At 45.9% G+C, this 24,123-nt stretch overlaps 1 protein-coding gene across 3 annotated transcripts in view; it reads right to left on the bottom strand.

Moving 5' to 3' along the window:
* The window catches only part of DRC11 (dynein regulatory complex subunit 11), a 157,192-nt gene that overhangs the window by 69,381 nt on the left and 63,688 nt on the right, over positions 1-24,123 (bottom strand). For all 3 annotated transcript variants that reach the window (XM_037009733.2, XM_037009732.2, XM_037009735.2), the window contains one exon: positions 5,400-5,484. In XM_037009733.2, the coding sequence (XP_036865628.2) occupies positions 5,400-5,484 (85 nt within the window). The remainder of the gene's footprint in view (positions 1-5,399; positions 5,485-24,123) is intronic.

The raw sequence follows: 24,123 nt of genomic DNA, 5'->3' as shown, positions 1-24,123 counted from the left end.
AATTTTATTGAGATATAGTTTACATAACATACATTCACCCATTCCACAAGTGCAAGTCAATTATTTTTAGTAAAGCCACTGAGTTGTTTAACTGCCACTGTAAATCAGTTTTAGAACATTTCCATTACCCTAAAGAGACCCCCTCGTGCCCATTCATTGTCAATCCCCTTTCCCTCTGCTCCTGCCCTTTCTGGGCAGGCACTGTCTTCTCTCCGCCTCTGTAGACTTGCTCCTGGACACTTCATATAAACGGAGCCACAAAATGTAGTCTCTTCTGTCTGGCTTCTTTCACTTTGCATAATGTTTTCAAGACTCATCCATGTTGGGGCATGGATCAAGTGTTTTTTTCTCTCCTTTTTTATTGCCAAATAATATTCCATCACATGGATTATGCCACATTTCCCCTATTCACCAGTTGATGGATATTTCGGTTGTTCCAAATTTTTGGCTGTTATGAGTAATGCTTCTATGACTATTCGTGAACAAGCTTTTTCATGTGGACACACATGTTCATTTCTCTTGGGTAGAACCCTAAGAGTGGAGCTGCTGGGTCATTTGGCAAATTTATATTTAACTTTTAAGAAACTGACAAACTGTTTTTCCCAAGTATGCGCACCATTTCACCTTCCCGCCAGCAGTGTATGAGGGTTCCCTTTCCTCTGTATCTTCAATATTAGTTATCACCTGTCTTTTTTTATTATAGCCATACTTGAGAGTGTGAAGTGGCATCTTACTGTAGTTGTGCCTGTCATCTCCCTAAGGACCACTGATGTTGAACATCTCTTCATGTGCTTACTGGCTATTCACATCCATTCCTTTGTGAACTGTCTATTCAAGTCTTCTGCCCATTTTTGGATCGGATTGTCTCCTTACTGAGATATAAGAGTTCTCTGTATATTCTGAATTTAAATTCTTTATCAAGTATGTTTTCAAATATCTTCTTACAGTCTGTTCTTGTATTTCCATGTTCTTAGTGTCTTTTGAAGTGTAAAAGTTTTGGATTTTGATGGTGTACCGAGTCTGTCAGTCAATGTGGTTTTAATTTGCACTTCTCTGCTATGTGTGTGGTTGATCATCTTTTCTTATGTTGAACATCTTTTATTATGTTTCACATCCATTTAGATTTTCTTTTCTGAGAGCTGTCTGTTCATACCCTTTGGCTTTTTAAAATATTGGGTTATTGATCTTTTTTAAAATAGAGCTGTAGGGAGCTCTTTATATATTAGAAAAATGATCTCTTGTCTGTGATACTCATTACAAATAATTTTCCCAGTGTGTCCTCTGCCATTTGACTTGACTTGGGGTCAGTTTTGTCATGCAGGTTAGAAAAATTTTTGTGTGTAACTTAATTTATTTATTCTTTCATGACTCCTGGGTAGCACAATGGAAGTCGAAAGGTCTTTCGCTCACTGAGGGTAGGACATATTTCTCCCTTGGTTTCTAGTTCTTTTGTGTTTTTGTTTTGTTTCACATTTAAATCTTTGCTCCATTTGGAATCATCCTGGGGTAAAGTATAAAGAGAGAGAATAATTTTCTTCTTTTTCAGATGATGTCCTGGATATTCTAATACTATTTATTAAATTACCTTTTTTTTCCTTTCACATGAAAGTGACATTCTATCTTTATTATATACTAAATTTCCATGTATATATATATATTTGGGAATATTTCTTGATTTTCTGTTCTTCTCCATTGATGTCTTTCTAGTCACCTGCCTGTACCAGGGGCTTTTAGTTAACATTTTGAATATCGAGTAGGGCTCCTGCCTCCTCTGCACCCTTACCTTTCAGAATGTTACCAATTATTCTTGGTGACTTACTTTCTACCTAAAGTTTAGAATCAGTTTGGTCACGCTCTGTGTCCCCCCTCTCCCCGGTCACTCCAACATAATGCTATTGTCATTTTTATTTGGGTCATAGTACATTTATAGATTTACAGATGATGTTTGGGAGAGTGGAAGGATTTATGGTGTTGAATATTCCTGCTTAAGAGTGCTTCTCCATTTGCATCCTTCAGAATGTTTTAAGCTTTTCTGTACATAGAACACACATTTATCAAGTTTCTTCCTGGATACTTTATTTTTGTGTTGTTGATACCCTTGTAAATGGACTTTGTTATTATGTATTTCACCTAGCTGCTGCTTGTGCATGAAAAAGCTCTGCTGTCTGCATATTAATTTTGTAGCTCCCTATCTTCTCATATTGTTTAAGTAGTTTTTCAGTTTATTCTTACAATTTTGCTTTTCTAAGTCTAGAACATGTCTGCAAAATGTGACCATCCCTGCTTTTCCGTCCACTTCCTGTGTCTCCGTCTCTCCACTTGTCTAACGATGTCCAGTAGATCCAATGGGACAATGGTGATAATGGCCATCCTTGTATTTTTCATCACATTAGTGGAAATGTTTCTAGTGAATTTCATTAATTTTGTATTGGCTTGTCATATTAAAGAGGTATCTACATATTCAAATTTTTGTTCTTAAAATAAAATTCAAAATTTCTCTTGAATTGGCTCACTTTATATGCTGCAGTATATTCACAGACCTCCTAAAGTCCAGCCTTTCTTGTATTCTGGAATAAATGCCACTTGATTGCAGGGTTTTGCTTATTTCATAGGCTGATGATTTAACGTGCTAATATTTCAATTTGAATTTTTGCATTAATTCATGTGTGGAAGACTGATTTGTGGTTCTATTTGTATTCGATCTTTTTGTTTTTGGATTTGGTATCAATGTGATTATGCTCACTTCATAAAAATCATTTGTACTGTTTTGTTTTTTAAAAAATATATAAATAAGACTATTTGTGTACAAGTGGTACCGATTATACTTGGTCTATTTCTTTCCTCCTTTTCCTCCTACTATTATGAACAACTGCTGAGATTTCCTGAGTGATTTCAATGTGCCAAGCTCCATGTGTAATGCTTTAAGCACATTTCACGCATCACCTCAGGTAATTACTAGTCAGCCCAGCGAGGTGAGCTTTGCTAGAATCCCCATTTGCAAGGAGAAAACAAGCACAGCGAGGGCAGCGCCAAGCCTGCGGGGGCAGAGCTGGCGGGTGGGGGAGCCGCGGTTCTTCACCACGATGCTCTCCTGACGTCAATCGTCTTTTAAACTCAGGCTGTTTTTGTGGCCTCCTTTGTTTTATTTTGATGTGTTAAGCAGACATCCTCCATTTTCTTTTGTTTTTCGTTTGAGCAGACATTAACTCTACTTTCGAACATTTCTCATGGGCAGTTTAGACATTCCATTCATGACATTCTTAATCCTATAATTGTTACCTTTCTAAACTGACATAAAACGTGTTTGGCTTCTTGCCGTCGGCTTTCAAGACACGGCTTGTGCCTGATGATTTAGCTGAAGGGACAAGACCTCAGCACGTCAAAAAGTGAAAGAATACCAAGTCAAAATGACAGTCACTGAAGGCAGGGCTTGATGAATTGCTGAACTAAATAGGGTGGGTAGTAGGTGGTCACAGGGTTCACTGGAGGGTGGAGAGAAGACTTCGGGAGCTGATGTTGAATTTTGATAGGGGTGTGGGGGAAGGGCGCTCCTCGCTGACCCTGAGGGCAGATGCAGGGGAGCACGGGCGGATGTGGAGGCCCACTGGGGAGTCAGTCGTGCTGAGCTTGGGAAACCCTGACCTACAGCATTGCTTTACTGCCGCATCGTGTTTTATGTTCCTTGGCTAATTCCCCACAAACGAACACTGACCTGTGTTCTCTGTCAGCGCTGTAACCCAAGCTGACATCAGTAGCTGCTGAATCATCTACAGTATGTCAGGAGCCAGCAAATCACATTGCCTGGGACAGATCTGGCCTGCTACCCATGTTTGTAAATAAAGTTTTATCGGAGCACAGCCATGCCCATTCACTTAGCATTGCCTGAGTTCGCTTCCACACTGGAATGGTAGAGTTCAGTAGTTGCAGCAGAGAATATACATTCCACAGCCTCACATATTTACTATTTGGCCTTTTATGGAAAAGTTTGTTGTCCCCAGTCTATGGCAATTTGTCTTACTATTTCTTTAGTATAGACTCCTTAAATAGCATTTATGGGTCAAAGGTATTAACATTAACCATTTAATAATGACTTGGTCCATGCCTCTCAAAAAATGTCATGCTTAACTTATGTATCCTACAATGACATATGAGAGTGACTTTTTTACACATGCTCATCAACTGGTTATTATCATGACTTAAAATTCTTGCCAATCCTATAAGTGAAAAGAAATATAGTAATATTATTTTATATTAAATTTGACAGTCATTTAAAAAAATTTTTAATCAACCTAATATTTTTTGCCTTCTTTTCAATGGAGGTGTTCAAACTTTTCTTTTTTTCTAAGGACTCTTTACATATGAAATATTTCTGTCACATATGTTGCAAATCTTTTTTCCAGTTCATCATATGACTTTAATTTCATTTATCGTATTTTTTGTCATTTGAACTTTATGTAGTCAAATATATAAGCTTGTTCTCTTTATGATTTCTGCCTATGGTGAAATGCTTATAAAAGTATTCCCTACTATTATTATATATTCAAACAATTTCTTCTGGTAATTTATAATTAAATATTTTACATGTAAATACTTAATGCATCTGAAATTTATTTTGTATAATAAGAGGGGTAAGGATCTACTTAATTTTGTCAATGTGAGCAAGTTGCCCAACACTATTTATTGAATTTATTGAATATAAAGCTTCCTTTAATATTAAAGGATTTAATAATCCTTTAATAAAGGATAATGCAAATCTTCTCTTAGTTTCTATGATAAACACTCTGGTATTAAGAATTTTCCTATTTCTAGTTTATTAAGGCATCTCGAAAGACAGCTTTTGATGTCAAATTCATCAAATGCCACTGGAACACGTACAGAGAGGGGCACATGGTGTTTCTCTGGAAGAACACTAATATGGCAATGTTCTTGGCAAAGTCCTGACCAGTGAGCAGGATATGAACAGATGATGAAGGCAGAAGGCTACCCTGGAATGAGGGAGAACATGACATCATGAATGCACTGGTGATGCAGCAACATGACGCTTGGGGAGGATGGGCAAGTGGACTGTTGTTGGAGTTAATGGCGTGAAGATGGGAGCAGGAGGGGAGACTGAGGCAAGCAGAGACTAGAACACAAAGGGCTCCTGAAACCAAGCTGCTCAGAATTCACCAAGCCAGTGAGCGCCACGTGTGTCACATCTCTTTCAAAAGTAAGACAGGATGAAGTCATTTTGAAATAAATTTTGAAGTACATACGTTGCTGAACACCAAAAGTATTTCCACATAAACGTCTGAAAGAAAATAACCAGGACCTGATAATACTACAAACCCATTCGCTTTAAACTTTAAGGAGACATGATTATGACATATTTACATTTTATTTCTCAAATATAGTCGTACCTGTTGTGGGGTCTTGTGGGAAAAAATAATAGCTGAACCTCCTTCTTCTACTTTCGGATAGTCAGGAAATGTGCCAGTTAAGTTCCTGAGGAGGGAAAAACAAGCAAGTTCAATAGAGGGGAGCGCAGCTCTGTGTGTCCTACTCCCCAGCGGCCGGCTCTGCCTGTGGGCATGGAAGTGAGGGATGGCGTTTAGGGTAGGGCCCCCTGCCCATCGCCAGCCGGACACAAGGTCCCTAAGGAGCAGAGGGACCTGGTGACGTTCAGGAGCAGGTTTCCTTCCTCCAGATAACGGTTACTCTGAGACAGACACACCTCTTCTTAAAACAGATTGTACTTTTCTTCTTCTTTTAAAAAATTATTGAGATTCTCTGTGCTTGAGTCAGGAACGAAGACAGAAGCACAAATCATTACTTCCTGTTTAAAACTTAGGATAAACACAGGATTTTGAAACTAAACAGAAGGATGTAGTTGTTCAAATTATAAATTTAGTAATAGTGCATGAAATACACATTCATGCTTTATGTTTCAGTAGGTCTAAGGCCCCATATTTTATGGGTTCCAAATAGAAATTTTTTTTCTGTAACCATGTAATTTCTACATTTTAAAAAGTAGACATTGAAATTTAATGTTGAGGAATTTCAGAAGGGATATGCAGTTGATAGTCTAAGAGAAACTGACTTGGATACAAGTGTTATATTTATTCCACAGATAGAAAGGAAAGACTACCTACTAAGTTAGTTCCATTAATCCACCGAAGAACAAAATCTCAGAATTAGAAAAAACAATCGAGCCTAACATGCCTCTGCAACAGTGGTTTTCCAGCTCATGGCCACAGGAGCCCTTTATGCTTTTGATAATTTTTGAGTGTCCCAAAGAGATTTTGCTTACGTGAGTTATAGGTGTTCATACCTACTTTATTAGATATTAAAATCAAGAAATTTCTAAAATATGTATTTTTAATTCATTCACTAAAAAGCATATAATAAAACCACCATGTGTTCACATAAATAGCATTTGTAATGAGTAATCTATTTTTCAAAACAGAAAAAATTACTGAGAAGAGTGTTAGTCTTCTGCATCCTTTGAAGGCTCTTTGGTGTCTGGCTTAGTGGAAGTGAGCTGGATGCTCATATCTGCTCTGTATTCAGTCTTTTGCAAAATGTTGTTTTGGTTGAAGCATAGGAAGAAAATCTGGCCACACAGAGATGTGTAGCTGGACAAGGGAGGGATATTCTAGTAGGGTTTTAGGTAGCTGTGGGTGCTCCGCTCTGAAACCACACCGCGTGACAAGTGGTAGCTTCGTGAAGTCTGGTTGTGATGTGGAATCTGAAACCGTATGAGTGAACTTTTCCTTCTCTGCCTTGTTAAAATCCACCGGTCTGTCTCGAGCATCAAATGGGTCTTTAACCTGCGCATGATTTTGTAACACCAGGTCTTGGTCTCTTGGAAAACAATGGTTCACTGAGTTAGGTGGGTCTTCCCAATGTTGACACATTTCATCATATCCAAAATCACATTCACTAACCACTCCCCTGAGGTCATAATCGAGAGTGTGAGTGATGGGAAGCTCTCAGACTCAGAGAGGCGGCTACAGGACTTCCAAAATGTTAACGTTCACTAGGAAGCTCAGATTTTAGTAATGGCAACAAATACTGTCATCTGTTTTCCTTTAAGCTCATTTGGGACATTTTTGAGGAAATGACTCTCTAAAACTCAAGTCCGAATAACCAGAGTTTGCCATTTTCTTAATTAACGACGACGGTGCATAGAAAGTGGCCGACTCAGCGTGACTGGAGACAGCCTTGCAGGCGCTCCTCCTCCAGGCAGCTGGCACCCTCGGGTCTGCAGCAGAAGTGCTTCTGGGTCATCACACAGAATGTTAAAAGACTGTGTACTCAAGGGTCAAGTGTCCAAGGATGTTGGTAAGAAACCTCTTCTCAGGCAGGTGCATGGTGGTGCGGAGCATGCCAACTCTGAGCTGGGGTCGTCACTGCCTTGGTCTTGCTGAGGAACCAGCAGCTGGTCCCCACTCCCCATCTACTACCCCCACCTGCTTTTGACCCATTGCTTCCATGGGATTGCTCTTCAGACATTTGAAGACAGTTACCTCCTTTCTGGACCAAACATCTCAGGTCTTTTGACCCTTTCCTATGGGCTCATTCAGTAGGAACATGTTCAGCTGCTCAGCGCTGCTTTGAAAGGAAGCCAACACACTGCAGTGAGGGGTGGGTCTGGGGACTAACGTTCCAGCAGTTGGATGGTCGAAGATCACTCACTATGTGTGCCATTTTGTCAGCGGAACTATAATCACCATCGCTATTTGGGTGGTCTCCTGCACATATTCACCCATCCGTTCATCCATCGATCCATCCATCACCCATCCATCTGCTGACCCATCAATCCATTGATCCATCACTTTGTCCATCTGTCCACCCATCCATTCATTCATGTAGTCCATCAACAACCACATGTTTAGTGTCAACTAGATTCTGGATGCAGTGATGGGAGATAGTGATCTGAAGATTAAAGGATGTCAGACCTTTGCCCTCATGTGGCTCACATTCCAGAATCACACAGCTGATGCATATATTTGGCCTCAAGTGCTGCTTGTCCACAAGCCTCGGATCTCAAACCTTGTTGAACTGCCTGACCATATTCTGTCTTGATCTGCATGTCGCTTGGTCTGGACAGGTCTTGAATAAATACCGTGAATACATCTACACTGAAGGAGCATTCCTTCTTCCCCAAACCCACTCACCTTATTCCCTAAGTAACTCTGTTGTATAATTTTACTTCCACATTTTAAAGCTTGAGTGTTTTGAGGACTCAAAACAAACCTAGAAACTCATGTAAACTAAAAATAGAAAGGATTTACATGTGCATTTCTAAAGTGGAATTCTTACTTATGTTATACTTTAATTTTCATAGTAAGATTTAATAATATGTTTTTCACAGTACTCTTTGCAAAAATGTTAACTCTATTTTCAATAGTAAATGAACAGACTTAATTTTTTAGCCACATTAATTTAAATAATCATGATCTGAAACTGAATGTTTAATCCTTAAAGAATGTAAAATATGTTATAAAGCACACATTTAAAAGCTGTATCTTAAAATCTGTATCTAGAGAACGACACTGTAGCCTCACAACTCTTTATGTCACATGGGTGCACGCATGCTTGCAAGCATGCATGCACACGTATGCATGCCCATGAGCACACACGCACGCCTTCCTGTCCTCACGCCACTCCATGTTCTCTGTGCCATGGAGAGGAGATCGCTGTTCCCACACAGCTGCAGCCCTGCCCGGGGATGTCCTGAAGATGCCGGGGGTCTTCATGGGTTGTCATTCTCTCCTTGGCCTCGTCGTGTGACTAGGTCACTTACATCAAGCTAAGAGGAAACGGATTTTGGAGTATAGTTTATATTCCCTTGGCTGCTGGATTTTCACCCCCTTATTTTCCATTGTGGACATGACAGAGGTGAGGCAGAGCCTCCCCTGTTCTGAGTGAGCCTGCTCATCACTGAGACACACTTGACCTCCTCTCCTGCTGCTCAGTGTGAGGAGGGTGCAGGGTGCCAACGAGTGTTTCAGCGTTTTGGACTCAGCGCCCGTGAGGGTGTGAGCTTCCAGGGTTCTGACGGCTTATGCTCAGAGACCAGCGAATAGGAATTGCTATTCTGGCTCCCCCTGTGCTCCTGGTGGGGGCTGACAGCATCGACTGCAGGCGACAGCCCGTCTGGGGTCTCTGGAGAGTAACCGAGGACCTCAAATGACATGGTGTCAGGAAAGATGAAAAGTGGGAACAACGTATCTAGTTTCTCTTGGGCTCCAGGACCTCCACGGGTAATTCATTCCTGTCTTCGCCTCCCCCGAAGTCCTGGCATCACCAAGGGCTGGTGCTGCCCTGACACTCAGATAGGACAGTGTCTGTTCACCACCCGCGGTGTCAGCACAGCCGCGGTGTCAGCCTGGGCCGCCGTCGGGACATCCCTGCTGTGCTGAGGGCGGACACAGCGTCTGAGTGTTGGAACTGCAACATGATGGGCTCTGGGCCTGGAAAGGCCTCCTCCTCCTGCCCGGACACCGCCATGGATGCCTGAATGTGTCCTGGGAGGGGAGAGGGCAGCTGCCAGCATGGCAGGGTGACTGGGCGGGCTCTGGCCACGTGGATTCCTGCGCCCACGACTCGGGCCAGCCTGGGCTGTGTCTCCAGGCCCCTGACTCCCCACCCTTTGCTCAGGGACCTTCTCTCTGCAGGGCCCCCTCCAAGCCAGTGCTCCCCATGAACCTGCCATGTGTCTGGCGCCCTCTCATGTGGACATACTCGCCTTCCTTGACCATCCATCGTCCTCCTGCTGCTCACGCCTCTCTCTGCTCTCCTTCCCAGCTCAGCTGCTGAGGAGGCCTCCACATTCACTGCCTCCATAAAACAGTTCCCACAAGGTGTCATGGCTGAGCTGTGCCCCCCAAAATTCACTGGTTGAAGTCCTACCCCCCAGGACCTCAGAATGAGAACTTATTTGGAAATACAGTGTCTGCACATGTCCTCAGTTAAGATGGGGGCACACTGGAGTAGGGTGGGGCTTCAGAAAAAGGAAATCTGGACCCAGAGAGACCCACGCGGTGGGAAGGGGATGGAGGACACAGGGAGCAGGTGGCCGTCCGCAGGCCACGGAGGGAGGCCTGGACCAGATTCCCCATCACTGCCTCAGACGGACTGACCCTGCTGACCCCGTGACTGTGGCCTCCTGGCCTCCATAACTGACAGAGAATGAGCCACCGTGGTTGAAGGCCCCTGGGTTGCAGAGTTTGTTGGGGAGCCCTGGGAAACGAACCACACGCCCAGCCCTGGGGCTGACGTCACCGCCTTCCATGGGTGGTCCCCACTCCGCCCTCTCTCCATCTCCTGGGTGTCAAGTCCTCTTTTATGAAGTGTTCTCTCTCTGGGTGTCCTGCGGCCGCTCTCGCCCCTTCTCTGCCTCGTTAGGCCCCCTCCTCTGCCTTCCGTAGAAGGAGCTCATATCATGTGGCCTGTGAGCGGCGTCCGAGCCCGCCATTACCCCTTCCGGCTGAAATGATTCGCTTATTGGATTCCCTCTGGCTTGTCCTGTACTCCAGCGACCATCTGCTCCGCCTCCCCTGGGGGACCCTCCTTCTGTAAGCTCTGGGGGCCTAGGGCTCCGTCCTTGGGCTCCTCTTTTCTACACTCACCCCTTGGGCACTCATCCCCCCGGGCTGCCTCCTGCCTGAGCTGCACTCATGCCTTCCACGACCTGCCCAGCAAGTCCCTTGGGAGGTGCAGTCGGTCACCCCCAGCTCCCAGACTCAGTCCTTACCTCACCTTCCCCGAACCTCCTCTCCCTCCTGCCTTTCCACATTTCAGAAAATGAAACTCTTTCCAGTGGCTCCAGGAGCAAGAACTTAGAATCATCCGAGACCCCTGTTCCTCAATCATGCGTGTGTTCAACCCATAGCGACCCCCGTGGCTCTTCCCACTGTATCTAGAACCAGACCCCGCTCGCGGCCTCCCCTGGTCCCAGCCACTCTCTCATGCGCGTGTCACTGCCATGAACGGGTCTCCTGGCTGCGTCTCCCTTCCTCCCTTCCGCCCCCGCCGGAGCAGCCAGAGCGATCCTTCCCAAACTCAAGTAAGACCACGTTCTGGGATGATCACCTCAGTTTTGCTTTCCAGTTTGCAACGTACTTTAATAGCTGTGGGGACTTTTTCTACCTAAATTTTAATGTAAGATCTGCACAATTATAAAGTGTCAAATATGCTGCCATTGCCACATACCGAGTATTAAATCAGTTTCCCCTCAATTATACTTTGAGTTATACTTAGACATTTGCTATCTTTGAACTTCCATTTCGTTGATTTACAAAGTGAACGTGCAGCATGTGCCATAATGTTGTTCCCGGATCCCCCACCTGACTTCCATGTGCCTTAAAATGCTGCCAAAGGTGAGGCCGGTGCAGGTTCTCCAATCAGACACGCAGACCGCCGAGCGGAGGCAGCAGTAATGAGTCTGTCACAGTCGGCACGAAACAGAACGTGAACTGCGCACATGAGGACACTCACTCCACACTCACGGACGGAACAAACTGGGGACAGAGAAACAGGAAGGTGAAAACTGTCCGGGAACACAAAGCTTGAGAAGTGGATACAGAATGTGATAGACTGTGGGGTTATCAGAAGCTTCTGAGGTCTTCGTCAGCACCACCTCCCCTACAAGCAAATGCCGGCACATCTCATGGGGGTCACAGTTTTTTAAAAGCAAGAGTTCAGCCTTTTGGAACAAAATCCTATTCCTATTAAGTATAATTTCCAGTGGATAGAATTTAAGTTATTCATTAAAGCTTCTCCCTAAAAAGTATTTAGAAAGATTTGAATATGAACACTCAATATGCAAGATACTAGCTTTCAAGCTTTAGAGATTGTTCAATAGTTTTTGAAAATAAATGACACTCCCCTATCACAAAGTCCAGAATACTGGAATATTAAAGATGCAAAGAGCTGAGGGGCCACCACATCCCCGTCCCGGCCAGGGCCAGAGAATTCATCTCTAGGAGATGGGGGGCATTGTTCCAGGGCTGGACGGTGGCAGGAGGCTGGCGTCCCTCAGCTCCTGCCGCCCCCAGCTCTGCACCCTGAGAGCGCCCCTCTGCTGCGCACAGTGGAAGTCAGGTGGCACGGCTGCCTCCTTGGCTTCTACGCGGGGCCTCGCCTGTCATACCCCTTCCCTCCGTGAGCTTCCAGGCAGGCTCACTATGTACAACAGTGCCTCTGAACCCCCCGCTGTCCCACCCACCGGTTGATGCCAACCTGTTCTCACCTGATTCTCCTCCCACCTCCATCTAAATCCCTGGCCCACGGTCCCAGCTTTCAGTCCGTCTTTGTATGGCATCCGCCCTGAGCCTCTAAGCCCATGAGAGAAGCTCCGTGTTGAGGCGCGTGGAAGCCAGCTTGCCTTGGGCATGAAGCCAGTGGGCAGCCAGTCCTGCCCACCGTGCCTCTGCACAGGGCAGTGGAAGTGAGCTGCATTTCACTCCACACATCGGGAGGGACTCAGGCATCGGGGTGACTCCGGCAGTGCTGCTGCCATTTCCTTATTGTGTCTGAAAAGTGTCCCCCTGGAGCTCCACAGCCTGGAAGCAGGGGCCGGGCTGAGGCGGACCTGCTGACCTGGTCTGTCTGCAGCCGCCGTGCTCTGCCCCTCACTTCACGCCAGGCCACCTTCGTCCACACCTCACAGGCCTCTCCTGCTCACAGTTCGTGAAAACTGAAGCCCCGAGTGGGATGACTGTCTCACTATCTTAAATGGAAAGAGTTAAATTCTGTCGGACGCAGCCCCTGCCCGCAGCCAGTTAGTTCTGTGGGGTAGCGGGGGCAGGATGAGGGACGGGCACGGAGGGAAGGCCTGGCCGCTTCCTAACGAGGAGAATTCGAACACAAAGCTGCCGCGTCCTTCTGGTTTCTCGCCACCATCTATTTTCCCACATTCAGAAATGGAAACGATCTTTTGTCAGTCCTGTTTGTTGCGAAAATGTGATTGATGAGCTTTTGTCTCAGTTTCTGTTAGAGGACATTTGGGTGGTTTTTCTAAACCTTAAATAGCTGTGGGATGTGTGCTCAGAGCTTTAACAAATATTCTTTTGAATATTTCCTCATGCTCAACTTTCACCAGTGAGATTAGTCCTGGGCAGGGGCCATCCAATATGCCTGGACTCACGTCGGGTCTCCGGGGACCTGCTGTCAACAGAGCCCAGGAGGGGAGCCGGGAAGGAGGTCAGGGCCTGGCTCCTGCTGCTCCACGCTCGGGAGGCCTGGTTCCGGCTCCCGGCTCACCGTCATGCGACGCACGAGCATGCCTCGTCCTCAGAGGCCTTCACCTTGTTGCCTTCTGGGCCTGGACCAGTTTGGCATAAAATGGAAGCCTGATTTGGATTTGAATTTCTTTAGCTGCTACTGAGGTCGGCACTTTGCTACATGCTGCATGCACTTATATAACTGTCTTGTCTCCTGGTTCACTTACGTAACAGAAATGATAAGACCTCATGTGTTTGCTGCATGAAGGTTTACAAAGCATTTTCACACACACCTTTCATAAAGTAATTTCTCATTTTATTCTTACAGAAATTCTGTGAGATAAGCATTTTTCTCTATTTTGCAAAGGAAGAGATTTGAAAATGCAAGAGTTTAAGTAACTTATTCAAAGGCAAACAGGTCCTGAGGAAAGTGTTGGATTTCAACTTGGGCTTCTGCCTGGATGCCCAGGACCCTAGTTACAGCCACTGGGTGTGCCGGAGCCCTTAGACAGCGGATTCCTGCTACTTTAGCTGTCCCGTTCGCTTCAGATATCTGTCACGTGCATGCATCATTTGTCCCAGCAATTCCGTTATTAGGAATTCTTACAGAAATGAAAGCAGGGATATTTTGTGATCAGTGCACTAGCAAAAACTGTAATAATAAAAAGCTGCAAATAACCACCCAGTGGGGAGTGGCTATGTAATTTTGGTAAAGCCCCATAGTGGAATTCAGCTTCTCGACCTGACTTCACCTGCTTGGCACTTAATAAATGCTTAGATGGATAAATAGAATTCAGCTCTCACAGAGACTGATCCGCTGTGTGGGAACAGCGGGAATGTTAATGATAGAATATTAAGGAGAAAGACCAGGCTGGGAGTTACAAGGGGTGTGGAAAGAGAAGGGGGTGGGGGAGGCTCGTGTGTGCGTCTCTGCAGGTGCCTGGGGACAGGTGAGGGATGCCGCGTCACTGTTCGCACGGATTAGCTCAGAGGCTGGGCCTGGAGGGACGGCATTCTTTTTGTATTCATTTCAGTATTGTCTTCCCTGCTATAGCAAAGAGGAATTATACTTGCAATTACATGAGACAAAGTGATCTGTAATAAAAATAAATTCCATATTTGATAGGTTTCCTTTTTATGTTTTATTTTAGGGTTTGGCTATTACACAATCCTTATCATTTTTATCCTGGAATTAGTCCAGTTATCTTTGAAAGTACTTCTTTTGTTCTATCGTTAGAAAATCGCGACCTTGCTCTAGGGATTTAAATTCTCCTTTCTGCTTTCCACTACTCGTTGGCTTTAACAATGAACAATGCAGCTATGTTGTTGCCATTCTTGTTTTCTCTTTCTACTTAATTTATCGTACATTTTATTTCCATCTATATTTGCGTTCCTAGGCTCCCTACTTTGTTCCATGATCTATGTTTATGCTTGTAAGTTAGCACACTGCATTTACTGTATTTTTCTTCATAATATACTTGAAAACACAGTGCCATTTGTCCTTCCTTATTGTTCTTATTTTAATCCCAATGACTTTAATAATTATGTTTTCAAGTTCAATAAATAATCCTGTTGAGATTTTAATTGCAATTGCATTGTCTCCATAAATTACCCAGAGCGGACGTGTCATCTCGCCATTTAGCCAGAACCAGTCTTTTTTAATTTCTTCCTTTTAACAGGTATAGTCTTTTGAATTTTCATATATTTTGCTTTCATACTTAGTCTGTCACTGATTTAAAAAAATACTTCTTGCCATTTTCTTTAGAACATTTGTCCCTCTTTCTTTTTCTTGTCATTATACCAACAGTAATTTATATAATGGCACTAATTATTATTAAGGGCAAAAGCCATCCATATTTTCCTTTCTTTTTTTGGGGGGGAAGGGCTATAGGTTTTCTTTATTAAATATATAGCTCTCTTTTGTTTTAAAAAAACATTCGATGTTTCATTCATTCATTCACTCACCCATTTACTCATTCATGTACTCATTTAGAACATATTTATTGAATGTCTGCTATGTGCCAGGTACTACTCTAGGCACTGGGAAAAAGCAGTATATAGAAGATATAAAAATCCTTTTTATTCAGCCTATGTTATGCTAAGAGTTGATCCTTTTCTTTCTGCTTTAAAATTTTTTTTAAGTGGTATGTAATTCTATCAAATGATTTTCCTGCAAGAACTCAAATGATCATATTGCTTTTATTGATGTACAAGTATTGAATTTTCCTACCACTTAACTATTTATGTTTCTGGGAATAAACACTTTTGGTCTAATTTTGAACCACTTGGAAATCTAAAAATACTATCTGAAATAACAATTGAGTCAAAGAGAAAAATCAAAACACAAACAAGTTGGAAATGAATAACCAAAATAAAAAATCATGACATAATTTTTTTATCCTGCAGAATAAGGATTCAGCAACATGAGCGCAAGCCTCTAACTTCCTTTCTCCTGGACCCACTAGAAGGAACAATGGACCACGTGCTGCTTTGGGACAATTCTGGGAGCTAGAATGCCCGTGGGCCAGGGCCCCCTCTCCTGCTCCAAGGAGGGAGGTGATGGGGCTGCTCTGAGCGTCTGGGAGTGCCAGGGCTCAGCCAGGAGCCACACGGCGGTGAGCCGGCCCTGCCTTCCTGGAGTGACAAGGAAGCCACTGCAGGATCATGACCTGTCTTAGGTTTTAAAGGATGGTTCTTCCTCTGTGGCAACAGACTCTGCTCTCTGCCTCCTGCTGTCCACACCACTGTGCGCTTCCTTCCCTGGGGGCGTGGGTAGGACCTGTAACCTGGAGCCCAAAGAGGCGACAAGATGTCACTCCCCTGAGTGTGATCCCCACCTTCTGGCTGTGAGGAAGCAAGCTGGCATTCTGGGAGGCCCACCTAGCAAGGAGCTGGGGCGATCTCTGGCCAGCAGCTGGCCCGGAGCTGAGGCCCTCAGTCAGGCAGCCGCAAGGAACAGAATGCTGCCAGCAGCCACGAGCCCTTGGAGCAGACGAGATCCTGACTGTGGCCGTGTGGGGCCCGGAGCCGAGGATGTGGAGGAGCCCAGACTCCTGACCCCGGGAGGAGGTGAGGTCATCAGTGGGTGTGGTTTTAAGCACTGTGTCTATAAGTCTGAGTGATACTGTTATGCAGCAGTAGATGGTGACCACACTGTTGTCATACTGAAAACAGATTCTGGGAGAAGGGTAGCTGTAGGGAGATGCATTAGGAGACGCGGTAGGGCTGATGTGGCTTGGCCCTGACCCAGGTGGCGGCCAGATGGCGCCTGACAAGCGGGTGGTTTGGGGCATCATTGGAAGGTAGAGCTGATAGATGGACTGGACGTTAGGCTGGGAGAAGGAGAGGACTCAGGGATGATGCTGAGAGATGGGAAGGGTGACTTCCCCATCCCTGGGATGGGGAAGAGAGTGGGGGGCAGGCTGGATAAGAGGCCAAGCCAGTTCTGATGTCCCCATGCATGAGTGGGGATGCTGAGTGGGTAGCTTGGTCCCCAAGTCTGGAGCCAGAGGTTCACATTTGGGAGCCATCAGCACAGAGGTGGAATCGAGAGCCCTGTGCTGGATGAGGCTGCCATGGAGACAGAGAAGGGAAGGCAGTAGAGGGAGGTGAAACCCTGGCCCAGCTATTAAGAGGCGAGAGGAGGCACCACCACCACCTTCAGGCGGCTTCTCCCACCTGCTTGCTGTCCCAGAGGTCCTCTCCTCTCTTTCCAGCTCATTGCACTGCCATCTACGTGATGTATGTAACCAAGGTCAGCCTCAAGACCTGAAGTTTGCTGGAGCAAGTGGCTGACGTCAGGGAAGTAGCAGAGACTCCCTCAGGTCAGACGCCTTTGAGCTGGACAGGCTGTGCCCCTGGCCCCCAGCAGACAGGCTCCGTTTTCTACATGGGCTGCTGGCTCTCCTATAAATGCAGTGACCGGTGGTCACTGAAAATGCGGTGCCGTTTCCAGATAACCTGATCTGTAAGTGTACTGAAATCATTTGCAAAGACCTCCCAGAGTAACAGCCTCATTATGAAGCACCGACGTTATCGGAACTTGGTATCGTTGATCTATAACCCTCCCAACCATCCTCTGAGGTAGGTACTATTATTGTTGTCGACATTTTCCAGATGGGAGCACCGAGGCTCAGTGAGCTGAAGTGACTTGCCCGAGCAGAGTGGAGCTTTGAGCCGCCCTAGAACTTTCAGGCTCACCCCACCGCCCGGCCCCTCACCCGGGACTCACGGCGGAGCTCAGCTGAAGGCCGCGGAAAGCACGCTGTCTGTGTAGTCAAACCCAAAAATAAGGCTTCAGTCACAATAAAGAAGCATTTGGAGGGCTAGATGTATAATGAAAATAGTGCTGTAAGGGACATGAGGAACCTGGGGCCACTGCCACTAATTAGCTGGGCGATTTGAGCCCGCCCATCACTGTGGGGACCTGGTTCACCTTCCTCTCCACCAAATGGTGCAGGTGACCTAGGTTGATTCATTCAGTTATTAAAGAACCAGTATTGTGTGCCTATTAGACAGCTTTTAGAGTTCCTTTCAGCTCTAGAAACTCCGATTATATGGGACACAAGGTGGTGGGGGAAGGGCAATGTTAATTTCTTACAGAATATTTTCAGTGATTAACGTCACTTATAAAAATACGTTTGGCACAGCTATCTGCCTTTATATTCTTTTATTTGAGGAAGGTTGAGGTGAAAAACACCCGTACCTTAGATCTTTCAGTTAGTAAATGTGAGGCCCAGAACGTTTGGTAAAGTTAGGGCCTATTAGAAATTTATGCATGTTGTCAAAAAGTCTTGCACAAACGTGAAAATGACCAGCTCTAGAGCTTGCAGTGATTTAGAAAGCAGAATACTAAAATGATGAATTCTCCCCCTGAGGTCTGACACTGCGCTTCAATCGGTCCCACCATTTCAGACTCCCAGGACAGAGATTTATCTGTGTTTCATCAAGTATGAAAAATATATGGATGGAGGGGTTTCCGGCTGGTCCCCCCCCCCAAGTCATCCAGTCACCTCCATTAATGTCAGCAGGCTCATAAATTTCTCCTGTGTTCTAAAGAAAGCAGCTTGTGCCACTGCACAGAAGCCTCCAAAAGTGTCACTTGCTGCCTATAAATTCACTGACACTCAATAAAGGCAATTGGCTGCACATGGACTTAATTACCACGGCCCTCCTCGGGAAACTGAGGGGCTCACTGCTTCTCAGAGAGGAAGAGTCGTGTGCAAAGCAAGGCAATGTCTTCGCAGCACGTTACAAAATCTGATTTATTCATTGATGTGTCTACTTATTAGTTGGATATTATTAGCAGTTATCACTCAAGGTGGAAGATTCCCTCCTGATTTGAAAGTATTATCTTTGCTTATGCTTGAATCCTACAGGCACCTCCTTGCCCAACCCTCTGCCCACTTTTATTTTATTAAAAGGGACAATATATTACTTATTGTATAATGGGATATTTTGATTTTGTTTACCCCTTCTGTTCAGAAAATGATACATATACTTTATTTTCACCTTTCTGTCTTAAATATTTACTTGTATAGAAAAGTTAATAAAATAAGAAAAATACTGTTTGCCAGGCAAGCAAATCACTTTAGGAAGGAATGGAAAGATTCTCCCATTCAAAGAGGTTGCCATCAGTTTACCTTCACGCTTGCATAGTTCAAAACCCCAGCCGTTATCATTCACCCATCAGCCTTTCCTCATTTAAAGGACCGTCAGCCCCTTCCTAACACAAGAATCCAGAAAGCTTAGCAAAGTAGTCATAGGAGAGATGTAAGTCAGCAAAATATTCCAACATGCACATTTTAAATTAATTTCTTATATGCTACTTTAAAAAATCAATAATCTTTTATAGATAACAACAAAGTGAATTACAGAAAAGGGCAGCTTTGAGGCATAAAGGTTAATTCTGAAGATCTTCTGATCTTGTCCTATCAAGTGGCAAATACAAATTGAGGAGCTGCAAAGGCATGATGATTTCTGTCTGATGCGAAACATACACGTTGACACAAGTCACCATATGGCACAGAAATCAGGAACATGCTGAAACACACTGAAAGGCTCTATATCCAAAGAATAGTCTGTCCTCCATCAACGTGCATAAAGCCATTAAGGAGATGGTTCCACAGTCACCAACTTCCCAGTTACAGTGACTTCAGCAGAGTCAGTAGGCTTGGGGGTGTTCGCATTCCCAGGATATTCTGGTTCTAATTTTCCCAGTGGCTCTGCCACTCCTCAGGGTGAGCCCTGCCCTTCCCACCTTCCTAGCTGTGCTGAGGGGGGGCAGTTACTCTAGCCCAGGGCTACAGGAAGTGTGGTCCTGGGACCAGGGGCATCAGCATTACCCTGGAGCTTGTTAGAAACGCAAACCCTACTCCCAAGCGCAGGCAGCAGAAGCCAAACTAGGCAGGCGGGACTACGTCCAACTGAAAAGCTTCTGTCCAGCAAAGGCGACAACCGGCGAGGGGAAAAGGGGGCCCACGGTGGGGGGCGGGGAGGAGGCATTTGCAGACCATGTTCCGATAAGGGGCTGAAGCCAAAATACATAAGGAACTCTTACAACTCAACAACAACAACAACAACAAAAACAAACAACCCAACTAAAATACGGGCAGAAGAACTGAAAAGACATTTCTCAAGAGAAGACATACACATGCATGAAAAGGTGCTCGGCATCACTAGCCATTAGGGAAATGCACATCAAAAAACCACAGCAAGATTCCGTGCCCCGTTCTTCAGGACGGCTGTTATCAGAGAGATTAAACATAACAGGTGTTGGGGAGGATGTGGAGAAAAGGGAACCCTTGTGCACTGTTGGTGGAATGGGAGCTGGTGCAGCCACTGTGGAAGAGAGGATGGAGTTTCCTCAAAAATTTAAAAATGGAACTGTCATATCCAGGAATCCCACTTTTGGGCATATTCCCAAAGGAAATGAAATGGGGCTCTCAGAGTCATATACACACCCTGAAATAATAGAAAATAAATACTTTGATCTCTGCCCTCAGTTCCTGGCACAGAGCTCCTAAAACCAGTGTAATTTCCTAAGTGATAAGACCATCAGGAACGCCCTTTGTTCTAGTATTTGGTCTTTGACCCCAGTTCCTGACACACAGCTCCTAAATCCCTTGGCATTTCCGGCGTGATAGGAGTGTCTTTTGTTCTAATGAAACAACGCTTGGTGGGCTCCTGGAAGGGGCTGGTCACTAGGAAGACCAGGTCACTGCTAGAGGCTTGGAGCTCTCGGTCCCACCCCGCCCTCCAGGAATGGGAGAAAGGGTGGGAACCGAGTGAACGAGTGAGTGTGCCTATATGTTGAAGCCTCTGTTCGGGGCTCAGAGAGCTTCTGTGCTGAACCCATGGAGGTCCTGGGAGGGTGGCACCTGGAGGGGACATGGAAGCCCTGCGCACCCCCCACCTCGCCCTGAGCGTCTCTTCCACTTGGATGTTATCTGTGTTCCTCATCATATCCCTTCATAATAAAACTTGTTAAGGTAGGTGTTTCCCTGAATACTGGGACCCATTTCAGCAAATTACTGACCCCAAGGCAGGAGTTGGAGGAACCCTGATTCATAGCATATCAATGAGAAATACAGGTACGACGTGGGATGTGAGTGGCATCTGAAGTGGGGGGGCAGCTCACTGGACTGAGACCTCAACCTGTGGGACGTGATGCTCCCTCCAGGTGGAAAATGCCAGAAGTGCGTTGAGTTATAGGGCACACAGCAGGCGTTGAGGAGAATGGTTTGATGTGTGGAAAACCCACCCACGTGGTGTCAGAAGTGCAGTGGAGTCTCAAGAGTGTGACAGTGCATGTGGGTGAGAGAAACACACGGGAGGAAGTGAAGAGGGTTTCCTTCACACACCCCACACTCGCTGCAGTATTACTCAAATAGCCAAGATAGGGGACAACCTAAATATCCATTGATGGATATGCAGATGATGAGAATGTAGTATAGACACACAATGGAATATTATTCAGTCGTAAAAAGAAGGAACTCCGACCCTTTGCAACAACATGGATGAATGTGGAGGACAATGTACTCAGTGAAATAAGCCAGGCACGCAAGGGCAAATGCTACATGATATCACCTATGTGAAGAATCTGAAATAGTTGAACTTGTAGAAACAGAGAGAAGAACGGTGGTTGCCAGAGGTTGGGGATGGGGGGAAGGGAAGGTGTTAGTCAAACGGCACAAAGTTTCGGTTGTCGCAGATGAATAAATCCTAAATGTCTCCTGCACAGCATAGAGCCAAGAGTTAACAATACTGTACTGTATACTTAAACATTTGGTAAGAGGGTAGATATAATGTGAGGTGTTCTTATCTCTCACACACACAAATAAAGCAATAAAGACAGTGGAAGGTAATCAAGAAGAAAAAAGAAATGCAGACCCTTGTTCCCAGCCACAAGCCACTGAATCAGCACTTCGGGGGGTGGTGCCCAGCAGCCTTCGCTTTAATAAGCTTTCCAGGGCTTCTGACGCATGTTCCGGGTTGAGACAGGCACTGCAGTCTGGCGCAACTTCAATTACACTATAGGTGGACCTTCAGCTCATCTCTGCCTACCAGCTCAGCTCAGCACGCATATTGCATCTGTTGAACCCCAGGCCCTATGCTGGATTCAGAGGGACCAGGGAAAGACAGCACGCCCTGTTCCCGCAGGCTTGTAACACTGACAGGCCCAGCAGGGGGCAGAGTGGGGGCCAGGGCTGTAACCTGGAGTCGTTGTGGGCCCCTGGAAAGGGAATCCATTTCCTACATTTGCCAGTCTCAGAGCCTTTCAACATCACTTGGCTCTTGCATAAACCACGAGTCTGTAGCTGCTGGTGTTTTTAATTTGATTTACCATGGTGACTGCCACAAACCATATGACATCATGTGTGTGTGCACCTGTCCCTAAAGGTTCAGTGAATAATGCTGGAGAACTTAATTCCCATCCCGTCTCTGCTCATGTCCCTACTCAGCCTAATGTATTTTCCATGGAAATGGCAGGAAAAGGTGATTTGCCTGCTTGCAGAGTAAACTACACATGTTCACAGTCCCTCTACAGACGGCAGCTGCCTTTGAGGACTCACTGAAGTTATAATTGCACCGGAATTCAAAATAATGACCCCTAACTCCCCTCCCTGTGCGTGCCCTGCCTTCTCCCACCGCCTGCCCGAAACTTCTTTCTTCATTCTGAAAGTAATTCTTGTTCCATGTAGAAAACTTGGACTATAAAGTAAAAGAACAAATATAGCAATGATCTGCTAACCCAGAAGATACCTATTGTGAACATTCTAGGAGCTTCTTTTTTATATTCTTAAAAGTCCTCAATGAGAAAATTCTGAACCTTCCCTTGAGACCCAATTCCGGTTTTACAATGCTCACATTTCAGAAAGTCTTTACTCACTCGGGCTTTAGTCCTGCCAGTAACTACCCAAGTTTTAGCCAAGTTGCCTGACTTCTGTGAGTCCCTTTGTCTTCGGTAAAATAATTGGTGCAAGCCCGCGCCCTCAGATCCATGGACCCCCTCGTCCTCCCCGCACAGAGCCACTACCATGCTCCACGAGGAGATGCTCAGGACAGGGAGAGAGGAGGGACCGGGAACAAGGGCGCCCTGGGTTCCCAGGTGGCACCTGCTGAGCCCACTGCCTGGGCAGCTGCCAACTTCCCCTGCAAAACGACAATGAGCATGTACTGCACAATGGAGCCACGCACAGGGCAAGGTTCTGCTTCCGGTGCGAGGAGACACCTTGGTGTTGTGGGGCCCCATGGCCTTTGGGAGCAACAGGCCTGAGGATGAATCCCAGCCCTGCCTCTTGAGCCATGAACCCTGAAGGAAGTCGCCGAAGCTCTGTGAGCCACAAGAGCCTCTGCGGGAAGCAGGGGCTCAGGTCCTTGTGGATGGGCAGCAGAGGGCCCAGGGCTCAGGGGCACCGGCCGGCCTCTGGGGGCATGACTATGGCGTTGCAGGCCTGGAGACGCAGCAGGGGCCATGGGAGGCTGGAGCCGGGAGGGGTGCGTGGAGAGGAGGGCTCACTTTTGCAGGCTGACAGGGGACTCTGACCTGTCGCACCCCAGATACACCACTCAACCTCCGCAAACTTTGCTCGTGCCTTGGGCTCTGTGGGGCCGCGGGTGTGCCCACTCTGTCCTGCAGACCAGTTCTAGAGTTTCCTCCAGTGTAAATGCCCAGGGCCGCCTGGAATGGTGTAAGGGGGACACACACACACACACAGAATCTCCAGGCCCCCCAGGACCACATGCCTGAACCTGACAAAGCTTAACTCACAGAACTGTACACAAAAGGGTGAATTTTACTGCACTTAAATTGCATCTTAATTTGAAAAATGAGAAAGAAAAGCAGTAAAGCAGTCCAAGGCGTCTTCCGGGAAGAATGTACGTTTGCTGGTGATCTGTAGACATGGCTGTGCCCTGCCCCGGGGACACGACACCCACCCCATGCGGTCTCCTTTCTGTTGGCCTGCCCTGTTATTAGCCCCTCAGCCCTCCGCGCCGCCCCCTCCACCAGCCAGTCTCGCCTCCTGTAGCCTGGCGTAGCAGCATTTTGACAAGATACTCACGGCTGACTATAAAGGCCCCAGACACAGGAATGCAAATGGTGAATGGTGAGTCTGGGAGTGTGAAGGCCTTCCTATATGCTTAAAATAATGACTGAGCACATACCATGCGCCAAACATTGTTTTAAGGGCTTTCTATGCATTAGTCTGTGTTATTCTACTATGACGCAGGTACTATTAATATCCCATTCTAAGATGAGGAAAACGGAGGAACAGAGAGGTAAAGCAACTGGTTCAGGGTCACATGGCCTGTAAGTACTGGAGCTGGGATCTGAACCCAGGCAGCCTGGCTCTCAGACCTGTGCTTGTGTGTGTGTGTGTGTGGCACTTAAAATGTATTTGTTTATTGT

The sequence above is a fragment of the Manis javanica genome, chromosome 12 (genome assembly GCF_040802235.1).
Source record: "Manis javanica isolate MJ-LG chromosome 12, MJ_LKY, whole genome shotgun sequence".
NCBI classification, from domain to species: Eukaryota; Metazoa; Chordata; class Mammalia; order Pholidota; family Manidae; genus Manis; species Manis javanica.
This window is presented reverse-complemented; position numbering and strand designations above follow the sequence as displayed.